At 33.5% G+C, this 12,511-nt stretch overlaps 1 protein-coding gene across 2 annotated transcripts in view; it reads right to left on the minus strand.

The window, feature by feature from the left end:
* The window catches only part of LOC108909209 (protein regulator of cytokinesis 1-like), a 35,280-nt gene extending 29,215 nt beyond the window's left edge, over positions 1-6,065 (minus strand). For both annotated transcript variants that reach the window (XM_018713467.1, XM_018713468.1), the window contains exons 1-5: positions 5,887-6,065; positions 4,384-4,728; positions 3,666-4,212; positions 3,412-3,584; positions 3,079-3,355 (exon numbers count right to left, since the gene is read on the minus strand). In XM_018713467.1, coding sequence (XP_018568983.1) covers positions 3,079-3,355; positions 3,412-3,584; positions 3,666-4,212; positions 4,384-4,728; positions 5,887-5,939 — 1,395 coding nt within the window. In that variant the 5' untranslated portion in view covers positions 5,940-6,065. The remainder of the gene's footprint in view (positions 1-3,078; positions 3,356-3,411; positions 3,585-3,665; positions 4,213-4,383; positions 4,729-5,886) is intronic.
* Positions 6,066-12,511: the final 6,446 nt, after the last annotated feature.

Here is a 12,511-nt window from a genome sequence, read left to right on the forward strand (position 1 = left end):
ATGTCAAAGACTGAGATGCACAATATACAGTGATATATATTTTGCACTCTATCTGCTTTTTTCAGTACGAGATTTTTGATTGGCCTATATAATACTATTATTATAAAAATAACCCTTGACTGATCCTTTGGGCGCAAGGGATTATTTCTTTAATTATTAAATTCTTCAGAGGTGACAAAATACCCAAATATATGAAGAAAAAACAAAAACACAAATAAATAATTTCAGACAATATTCCACAACCTTTGGAATGGGTTATTTTTTTCAATTAAAAAAAATAATTTCATAAAAACTGAAAATTGTGTAAAAATGCCAATTTCCTTCTTTTTTTAAATAGTAATTAAGGAAAAATTGATTAATAACAAAAAAATATTACTGAAATTAATACCAGAAATTGTTATATTTTTAATTTTTACAAATTTAAAAATGAATAGTGTAGAATTGTGTTATTAGGCTAATAAGATCCACTTCTTATTTGTGGAAGGACAAAATGGGGTGACTATTAGACGCCTTCATTATAGCCATCTTTCTCTATCGCACGGATTTCTATTACTTACTTTATCGCTCTCACGTAACGGCCGATGAACCATGGGGACTCTCCGACCCTGTATTACAATACTTGATAAAGTGCTAGTAGGCACTGATTTTGTAGGTTGACTGTAATTTCAGTTTGATCTTTAAGTTATTGTACCTGCCAATTCTTAATGAGTATTTACTACGATAAGATATACCACATGTTACTTCATTTTTCAATATGGATACACACACATAGGACGAATTAGGGTTAATTAATTTTATTGAGATAATTAGTAAAAACAGTCAAATACAATAAAAAATGTTGGAGGTAAAAGTAACAAAGTGTATGTTATTAAATTTAGTACAACTATAAAAACTGTTCAAAATGATCGCTGTTGTTTCTATAACAAAGTTAATTCAGAGAAGAAAGTTAAAGGACACCCTTTGCAATTCCTGAGGGCAATTTTTTTAATATTTATGGCAATTAGGATATGCCTCCACAACTCTTCTTCAGTGTTAGATGTTCAAGCATACACTGTTGTTTTCAGAGTGCCCAAAGATAATAGTCGCAAGGTATTAAGTCTGGTGAACGTACAGGCCAGTTAAGAGGAGCATTATCCCTTTTATCGATCCATCAACGAGGGAATCTTTAGTTCAGATACTCCATCATGCATAAACCACATGTTAGCTCTGAGTAATAACAGCAAAACTTTCAATAACTCGGGTAAAGTGTTTTGAAAAAATTCTAAATAAAATTCCACATTTGGGTATTGGGTAGAATAACAGGGCCAATAATAATGCTATCAATGTGTTGTATTTGATTGTTTTTTCTAATCATTTGAATAAAATTAGGCACATTGTAAATAACTAATTCGTTGTATGTGTGTATCCATATCGAAAAATGAAGTAACAGATGGTAATATCTTATCGTCGTAAACACTCATTAAGAATTGTCAGGCACAATGACTTAAAAATCAGACTGAAATTACTGTCAACCTCCAAAATCAGTGCCTACTCGCCATAAATGTTTTAAAAAATTGCCCTCAGGAATTGAAAATGGTGTCTTTTAACTTTCTTCCCTGAATTAACTTTGTTGTAGAAACAACGGCAATCATTTTGAACAGTTTTTATAGTTGTACTAAATTTAATAACATGCACTTTGTTACTTTTACCTCCAGCATTTTTTATTGTATTTGCTTGTTTTTACTAATTATCTCAATAAAATTTATTAACCCTAATTTGTCGTATGTGTGTGTATCCATATCGAAAAATGAAGTAACATGTGGAGAAAAGTTATGAACATCAATTTTGTAGGAGTTATAAGTTTCAAAAAACACTCTGTATAACACCAAAATGTGTAGATCGAAAGCAAAAGTCCACACCCCAAAAATAATCAAAATCGATTAATATGTATTCGAGTTATTTACAAAATTCAAAAAATTTTCACCAATTTTGAGGCCATCTAGCCAACAAACGAAGCAATTTCAGATATAAGTGAATTAGTCTAGATCTGTCTATTTTGAGTCCACGAATCTGTGGTCTTCCATTGTACACGTTATTCTGGGACACCCTCTGTATATACATATAAACATATCTCACGAATTAGTTGACACCAGGGCTAATTCCAAAAAAGCTGAATTTTCTACAAAAAGAGCATAGCAAATATGTTGCTGAAGACATGCTTGAACGAGTTAATTCGCATTCTACATTCATGTATAGCATCAAACGGGTCACGAAACATGGTTTAAGAGTTTGATATGCAAAAAAGCCAAGAAGCTTCAGATTGGTGCTTTTCTAATGACCCGAAACAAAAAAAAAAACATGTCAAAGTGGATTCAAAATCAGTCATATTATTGACTGTTTTATTTTACTATTGTACAAAAAATTCCTTCTGGATTTGTAGAAAGACAATTCTTGGATTTTGCACCACAATAATGTACCATCACACAAAGTGATAATTGGGAATGAATTATGGACCAAAAACTAGGCGAATGTCATCAAGCAGCCACCGTATTCGCCAGATATGGCCCCTGTGGTCTTTTTCCTCTTTCCCGACCTCAAATTACAACTTCGTAGAAGTTTCGAGTCGATAGAAGCCATAAAAAAAATCACTGAAGGAGTTGAAGTCTATACCAGAATATGCATTTAAAAAGTGTTTTGACTGAGTTGTTCGTTGGAAAAGTGTATTGCTTCAAGTCGAGCCTATTTTGAAGGAGGCAAAATTAATTTTGATAATTAATTGAATATATTGTGTATTATTGACACATTCAGATACTTTTTTGTCAGAATGTATAATAAATTTGTTTCCGTTTTTTGTATGCATGGGTTAGATCAGGCAAGGGCATGCATTACATTAAATATCTTTTTTATACACACATTTTTTTATATAATTTTAAAAACATATTTAATGTGATATTATTAATCTACATTAAAAAATTCTTTACGTTTTCGAAAAAAAAAAAAAAATTATGTTAAATAGTTAATGGCTCGTACTGCTATAAATTGGAACACACTGTATATATAAAATTCAATAATATTAATGTTAAATTACTATTGACTTACATTTTCCCTTTGTTCGTGTAAGTTAGATAAATAATCAAGAACGGAAATTCCTTCAGTAGTAAAAGAAACGTTCTGGTGCTGTTTATATTTATCCGCTAAATTGTAAAGCATTTCTTCTATTTGTGGGATCTGTTTGGCCAATTTGTTTCTTTCTTTTTCTTCCTTCAGCAACTGACCCCCTCTATTATTATATCGATTCGGTCCTGTGGCATTTTCTTCTAATCCCACCATTTTATTCCAAAGACCCGCATGTTTTTCCAGCAGTGCCAACAGTTCCCTTAAAATGTAGATAGATTATATTATAAGAATAATCATAGTGCAATAGAAACTGACTTATTTTCTTCATAATACTTCTTCCATTTTGTTATTTCCACCTCATGTAGTTCCAAAAGATCTTCATTATAACAGTCTGAATTGAAAAATCCAAACTGCATTCTTGTAGTATGACTACAGTGACAGTTCTCCCAGAGCTGTTTTAATTCATTACGCAGTTTATCAATAAATACCTACAAAATCATAAGAGTAGTCAACAAAATGAACAATAACCATAACAGAAAAATTCTACGACAAGAAAATGGATTGAATACCTTTATATTAGCTTTCTTCAGTTCCTCGCAACGTTTAATTTCCTTCTGTAATGCCCGTAAAACGTCAAGAGAATTACCTATATGTTTTTGCCGAAAATCTTCTCTCTCCTTCAAGTCAATATCGAGTAGATTCCAATAATCATCAATTTTGTTGCGCAAATGGACAATTTCTTCTTTGACATTTTTTTGCTGTCTTGTCAAATTTTTATGAAGAAGATCGAGTTGTTTCATATTTTCGTCGGTAACAAGAAATACTGAATCATCCGATGAAAAGACTTTCTTCTCAAATTGAGAAGAAGGTTCCACATTAAGTTCACTAACAATTTCAAGTAATTCTTCTTTTACTGTACAAAATTTCTCCAGCCTATTATATTTTTCAGCTTCTAACTTTTCAATGTGTTGCTGAAATTCTTCAAGTTTTTCAGGAGAAGGTAGAGGATTGTCCATCAAAATCTTTGGTTCTTTTCCGAGCATATTGCACAATTCTAATTGCTTCTCATGTAACTTTTTTTGTTCACAGCGTCTTACTTCAATTAGTTTCTTATATCTATAGAAAATGCAGATTTTAAAAATATTTTTAAATATGTTCAAAAGGGCATATTTACATAAAGAAAGTAAGTACGTAAGTATTTATCCACAAACAACAAAAAAAAGTAATGTGCCATGCTTTGTTAGAAGAATTTTAAAACAGCATGAAATATTCAAATATGTGACTTACTCATTGATGTGTTTCTTTAACTCTTGCTGTTCTTGATGTAAACTAAGTTTCTGGGTGGTATCACCTAATACTGGCATACTAATTTGAAGTGTATAACATAATTGTTCAAATTCTTTTAGCAGTTGTTCAATTTTTAACAGAACATTACTCTGGACTCTCTCCATATCCGAAACCAGTTCACAACAGGTTTCTTCATAAGTTTTTATAAAAATGCTCACCCATGACTTTACAACTTCTTCGTTTTCGCCCATATTTAGGACCATTTGACACCAATATAAAAAAGTTTTACTTAGACCATCTTCTAGTACATTCCGCATTTCTTCAGCCCACGGAATTTCCTTAATACTGTGAATAAAAATGAAAACTTTACTCAGTGATATAAAGTTTCAATACTATTCATTAAATTTCTAATTGAATTTTTTTATTTTATATGTTGTATGTAAGAATAAACATCTTATAAAATCGTATGGTATTCTATAGTATCATAATAATGAAAAAGTATGTTATAAGCCTGCCATACGTCCCGTAAAATATGGGACCGTCCCTTATTTCGAGATATATGTCCAGCATCCCCAAATCTTTTGTAGGGATTTACAAAAGATTTTGTTAAAGTAGCTATTCTGTAATCTTTTCAGTAAAAAAATTAAAATGAAATAAATCTCATCTCTATAGTCAAACATGTTCAAAGAAAAAAATATGTCTCGTAGTACACTATTTTATACAAAGTTGTAGAATTTCTACTTTGCCTTCCAGGTTCTAATACTCGAATAGAAAGACTTTTTTCTAAAATGAACTTTTATTGGACAAGTAAGAAAACCAATATATTGGAAAGTACGGTAGGCAACGCTTTAATACTGCAATATAATTTAAATATAACCTGTTCAGAGATTAATGCTAGACAAAAATTTATCTGAAAAAAATTCACAAAAGTGACAATAGTAAGACAGATTCTAATTAAAATTTTTATTCGTCAACTTCTGATTTTGTAACGTTTTTGTAAACGTTAGTTCCTCCAAGTTCCTTTTAAGTGCCTAAAAAACCAAAGAATGTTATTTTAGTTTAAACTTAATAAATATATATTTAAAAACTTTTTTTTTGAAGTTTATTCGTCGCCGTAAAAGCTATAGTCCAATCAATTTTTCACGTATTTTGTTTTCTATTTTTTCGTTACCAGATTCCAGAAAAGAATTCTCCAAGATTTACAAAAAATATGGTAGGCTTCTGTTTGTATTGCTTTGCTGTAAAGTCGAGAATAAAGCTAATATGTTAAACAACACTAAATGTTAATTAAATTTTACAACTTTTATCTGCCTGTCTTTTAGAAACAGAATTATCTTAATATTTAATTATACGATATAAATTTTTGTAATTCTATCACTGGTGGCGACATGAGGATTTATATATGATACATTATATAAACTATGAAATGTAATTTTGATAAAAGGAATGTACTTATATATTTAAATATAAAGTTCTAAGAATCCTTTGGAATGAATAACTTACATGTTTGCATTCACTGTAGGCAAATCGATGAATTTTTCTTTTTGACACTCCATCCTTCAACTAACTGAAACAAATGTCTTGTCTAAACACTTGAACTAAAAAAATCGGTCTCAAATATCAGTTGAAAAACCAAACAAGAAAACGGCTAGACAAAAAGTTGAAAACGACATTTAAGACTGTTAAAAACTTTTAAACTCAACCATAGAATCTCAACCGTCAATTTACAAGTAGAGGAACATGTACGATGTAAAATCCCCAAAGCAAGTAAATTACTATACTAGTGGTCATAGATCGTATCAGGGAGACTAGATAAGTCTCCATGGATCGTATAGTCAAGAACGATGAATAGAGGTTAAAGATTTATACAAAACAAAAATTCTAGGGGCTGGAACAGCTATTTTCCTATTTTAAAAAATACCTTACGGGTACGGGCTTAGAGCATATACTATTGGAGGCAGGGCCGACGCTAGGGTATTTGGCACCTGAAGCAAATATTTGCTTGCCGCCCGTTGGAACAAATAACAAATTTATTAATAAAAAGTTATATAAAATGAAAAAAACATTTCAATAGACAAAAATAAATAAACAAATATTTTAGCAAAAAAAAACAAATAGAAATTATAAGAAACATCTTAAAAAAATAAAAAAGAAACTAAATTATGTCAAAACGGGATCTTTACACATATCATGCGCTTTGTTAAGGTGGCCCTTAGGCTAGCGCGGGAGGGGAGGGGAAAGGAGGGTATGGTGTGTGTGCGTGTGTGCGTGTGAGTGTGCGTGTGCGTGTGGGTGTGTGTGTGTGGGTGTGCGGGTGTGCGGGTGTGCGGGTGTGAGTGTGGGTGTGGGTGAGTGTGAGTGTGTGTGTGTGTGTGTGTTTGTGTGTGTGTGTGTGTGTGTGTGTGGGCGCGCGTGCGCGCGCGTGGTTGTGCGTGGGTGTGTGTGTGTGTGTGTGTGTGTGTGTGTGTGTGTGTGTGTGTGTGTGTGTGTGTGTGTGTGTGTGTGTGTGTGTTGATCCTGGCGCTGAAACAGAAAAGATTAGCGGGCAGGGGTGGATGTCGTTGGGGTGGTCACCCATCAGGGTCAAAAAGTTGGTGTCTAGGACTTTTGTGTTTGTCGGACAAGTCGGGTACGTAGTCAACGGCTTGCCTGAGGAGGGGATTGTCATGTCTAGCGGCTACGTCAAACCGTTTCTCCGCGTTTTGTCTTATTGTCTGTGTAACGTTTGTGTATTGTAAGTCTCGTAATATGTCAGTGTTTCTTACATACCAGGCAGCGTTGCCAGATTTTTTTTCGGGCAAAGCGGGATTTTGAAACTTTTTGAATAAAAAAGCGGGATTCTTTCGTGCAAAATCGGGACGTACTACGGGTTTGTATATAAAAAAGAGGTCTCACTCGTGTCTTCAAAAATATCGATGTCTAAAAAAAAAGGACGTTAATAACCGATCTGGAAAAAATCATTCGAGAGCGGGAAAAGCGGGACTGAGCGTGTCCCGCGCGGGACATTTAATTTTGGGTTAAAAAGCGGGACGTCCCGCCAAAATCGGGACGTCTGGCAACGCTGGTAACAGGGCACGTCGGTAGCCGTGCGGAGGGCTATGTTTTCCACAGCCTGTAATGACTTTAACTGGCTTTTTGCCGCGTGACCCCACGCCGTGGAGGCGTAGGTTAGCTGCGGTTGAAGTACCACCTTGATAAGCGTTCGCTTATTCCTTAAACTGAGTGTGTTTCCACCTTTGAGTAAGGGATAGAGTCTAGCCCTGGTGGTTTTCGCTCGCGCCACCGTTTCCACGATGTGCGGTTTCCACGTGAGACGCTGGTCCATCGTCACGCCCAGGTATCGTGTTTGTCGATTCCAGGAGATGAGTTCCTGGGATAGTGTCAGTCAGATTTTGTGGGATTTTTCGTTTGGTAAAAAGGATAGCCGAACTATTGTTGGGATTAATTTTGACTATCCACCTGTTGCACCAGGTTTCGAGTTGGTCTAAGGAGTATCTAGGATCTACGGATTGGGATGTGATTGTCAGGTCGTTGGCGTATAAGTATATGTTGGTGTTGGGGGGATGTGGGATGTCGGAGTTGTAAATGGTGTATAGGTGTGCGGACAGGACCGTGCCCTCTGGGGGACACCTTGGATTTGGAATCACATATCAACTTTTCTACATTTTTCATTAACAAAGTCTTCAATAATATCAGCGTAAACCAACTTATTTGTCTTGTTGTCTTTTATGTCTTTCTCGATAGCAAAATTGGCTAAGTCTATTAACTATTCCTGAGCCATGATTGATCGTAAATATTTTTTATAATTTTTAATTTTGAAAATGAACGTTCTCCACTGGCCACAGACACAGGAATGGTTAAAATCCTTAAAGATACCAGGATGTTAGCGAAATTTTCGCTCAACTCGTTGATTTCTAAATAATTAATAAAAGCACAAAGCACGCATTCGGGGTCAAAAATTGTTTTTTTTTCAGATTTTTGTGCAATTTGTAATTTTTGAAATTTATAAAACGTTAATAATCAAGTCTTAAAATGCCGCCCTTAAAAAAATGCCGCCTGAAACATCTGCTTCGCTGTTTCACCCCTTCCGCCGGCTCTGACTGGAGTCAGCGTCTTCTGTGGTCTCAGTTCATAGGCCGAGAGAGTAGCGGAGGTTTAGATAGGAGGGTATGTGCTATCTCTCTCTAGCAGCACGCGATTGCATGTTACTAGAAAGAGATAGCACATACACTTCTATACGCCTCTCTCTCTCTAAACCTCCGCTACAGTCTCGGCCACTGGGACGCTGCCTCCAGTAGTATATGTTCTAAGGCTACGGGTAACTTTCCGAACAGAAAAAAGATAGCAGAGTTCAGAGTTCATAAAACTAATGCAGGGACAAATCGTCTGACGTCAAAGCTATGCATAAATTTTTAATGAATTAATCTATAATCTTACTACAAAGCAAGCATTTTTATAATTTTCATTAAAATGGGCAAATTTAACGTTATATAGGGTGGTCCGAATTTTATGCAGGAAACTTCGAGGGTGGATAGATCTCTTTAAAATAATATGTGTTTGCCTTAAAAACATAGGTCTGGAACTATCCCGTTTTAGAGATACAGGGTGTTGAGGTTTAAAAAAATATATTTTTTGTTTATATCGCATACTACCTCACAGGTGGTGTAGAAAGGAGTGTAAATAATTGCACTTACTTTTAAATATAAACAAATATTCTTGTAATATTATTGTTAGAAAGTGTCTGCCACAAGGGGATTGTATTGTTAATATTGGTATGAATAACGTGAGAACGGCTAATCTTAGGGAAAAAATTAAGGTTAACCTTTTTTTAAGTATTTTATGCATTAGAATACAAATCAGTTACAATGACATGTAAAAAATGCAGTGGCGTAGGTTTTTTGTAAAAAAGGGGGTGACCCTTGTCCAGTTGTACACCACTGGTTGAACCTTTAAAGCTCATATTTCATGGAATATAAGGCCTACTATCATACATTGTATGTACCAAATTTTATTGAGATCGGTTAATAGATTCCGGAAATAAAAAAAAAAAAAAAATTTTTTTTGACAACTTCAACACCCTGTATCTCCAAAACGGTGCCGTTCCAGACCTATGTTTATAAGGCAAACACGTATTATTTTAAAGAGATATCTATCTGCCCTCGAAGTTTCCTGCATAAAATTCGGACCACCCTGTATATCATACTAATTAATGATGCACTGAATACTGAACGAACCAATAAACCCTCTAAATTTTAAGGTTAGAGATAAATAGAAAGACCTCGTACTACACCCTACCCATTTTAGTTTTAACAGTCATGGTAAAATAAATATTTGTATTTGTATATTTGTTTTCTGAGTCAACAGGAAAATATTATAAACAAACATTGTTATTTAGACAATTTTTTATTAAAATGAACAAATTCAACTCTCTTTATACACTCGACAACAAAACTTTAACAAAATGGTTGCATAGTGTCTTACTTTCTCTGTTTGGCACGTTTGATCTTACAAGTGTTTCACGTATTGAGAATATTGAGATATTAAAAATATTAAAATCATTTTATTTGCGTTTTTCCTGAGAAAATGGTGAAAAGTTGTGCATACGATTGCAAAAATATTGTATTAGATTAAAAAATTAATGATCATAATTACGCCATTAATCTAAATATAATTTCTGCCTTTACAACGTTTGTTTCAAAGGCACACCTATACATATGTATATACCTGCAAGTGGTGTTTTTAAAATTATTGAATTTTCAGAAAAAATATATAAATCTTTTATTATCTTAGAGCATATACTACGCTCTAACACTGCCGTCTTTGAAGACGGCCGTGGCTCTAAGCTTATTACTGCTGGTCGGTGTCGACAAAAAGTGTTTAAATTAAAATTGGTTTCTGCAATATCATCACACTTTATACCTTTAATTTCAAAATATCTTTTTGAACCACATCCTGTAACGGACAGTTATAGTGACCCTGACGATCATGACGTGCAAATTATTAAATTCTTTGCAAATGGTTATTCTGACTTATACATATAAGAATAATCTATACAGACGCCAAAAAATGACACAAATAATTTTAGGTAACAATAAAGCAGGTCTTCGACAAAAATTTAACTAAAACTATTTTGTATTATTATGTATATATTTTTTATACAGGGTGGCTCACGGTGACGGCCCATTAGAATTATTTCAGACTACTTCGATTTGTATTTTGAAAATTTGGGATATCAGGTTTTCGGGCATGCCCTTCTCAACTAAAATAATGGCGTCCACGTACCACTTCCGGTTATACCAAAAGTCGTCATCAACTTGCTTATTTTAAATGGAACATCCTATATATTATTGCAATTTTGTATTCTACGTGTTATTTTAGGTGGACTTTTATGAAGTTTCCCTGTTTCCAACATTAACCGTTTTCGAGTTATTTAATTTAAAAAAAAATGGGAGAGAAACAGTGACTAGCTTCAAACCATGTGTATTTTATACTAAGAAAGATATACCAACAATATTTATAGAGGGATAGGTAGACCCCTTAAGCTTCCCATCCATACTTTCAAAGTGGCTTAATTGCATACAGGGTGCTAGAAATTTAATGCCGAGTTTAGTTAACTTCAAACCTTCATAAGTCGTTTTTTTTTTAATGGAACACCCTGTATGTTTTTCTATATACACAAGATACACAATTTTATTCTCTTTCAAACACTATCTCTTCTAGTTTTCACTTAAAATCCTGTAATTTCTTGCGAGGATAGCTATGGAATTTTTAGCAAAATTTCGAAACAAACAACTAAACTATTTGGAGCGGAACTCAGATGTGAAGATTCATAGGTTTTTAAAAATATTCTTCGGATGGTCCATTTCAGACTTTCAGTTCCTCGTCGAAAAAGTTAAACCAAAAGTTGAAAAACAGGATACAGAGTGATGTGTTGTGCAATTTCAGTTCTGAAAGGGTAGCAATAACATTGAAATTTCTGGCTGGAGGTAAATAAGATTATTTTATAAATTAATAGCAAAATTAGACAAATTAAGTTTTTCAGGTGAAAGTTACCATTCACTAATGTATTTGCTCAGAATTCCTGTTTCAACGATTTCATATATAATTCCCGAACATTGTCAAGCTATTTATGAAGTGTTAAAAGATGATTTCTTGAAGGATATAGGTAGTTAATTAAATATATTTCTTTATATAATACTATTGTGTAACAAATATTTAGGGAAAGGACTCAAAACTAAAGAATTAGAATTTATTTAATTTATATTATATTAAACATTCACCAGAATACAGTCTTAATTTGCATGCTATTGAAACTGATCTTGTACATCAAAATGTTCATAATAAGATGTAGCCGAAGTACTTCTTGGTATGTCTAGTATAGATTGATTTGTATTTAAAATGTAGAAGGTGACGCGTGTTAACTTTCTTGGCCCAATGATTGAATGATCGGAATATTTAAATTTTGTGCTAAACTCTCATCATAATCCGTAATTTCTAAGATGATTGTTGAATTTTTCTTTTTAGCCTTTTTTACTACTTTCAGAATGCATATTTCGCAGTATGCCGTCGGCAAGTATCTGTTCATTATCATTCTGCTTGCTCATTTCCGCTATAGCTTTATGAAGTTATTTATCTTGTTTTAACACTTTTTTATTCTTTCTGACTAACTTTTTAACACAGTTATCAGTGATCGGGAATTCTTCAATGATATTTATTATTTCGTCAGGCGCAGAAGGCTCATTAAATTAATTTTGCTCATCACTTAATTCCTAACAGAAACAAAAACATTAAAAACGATTTGTTAATTTTCAGGTGCCTAATTCAAACAATGAATGGTACGACATTGCGCAGAAGTTTCAAGACAAACGGAATTTTCCGAATTGCATAGGGGCTCTAGATGGCAAACATATTGTCCTACAGGCACTTAAAAATAGTGACAGTCACTATTTTAATTACAAAGGAAGTCACAATATTGTTTTGATGGCTTTGGTAGATGCCGACTACAAAATTGTTTGTAATGGACGTATGTCTGATGGAGCAGTAACAGCGTTAGAGGAAAATCTTTTGCATATTCCTAATGAAAGAACACTTGAAGAAAGAAATACACCTGTACCTTTTGTAGTAGTAG

This window comes from Anoplophora glabripennis, unplaced genomic scaffold (genome assembly GCF_000390285.2).
Source record: "Anoplophora glabripennis isolate ALB-LARVAE unplaced genomic scaffold, Agla_2.0 scaffold398, whole genome shotgun sequence".
Classification (NCBI taxonomy): domain Eukaryota; kingdom Metazoa; phylum Arthropoda; class Insecta; order Coleoptera; family Cerambycidae; genus Anoplophora; species Anoplophora glabripennis.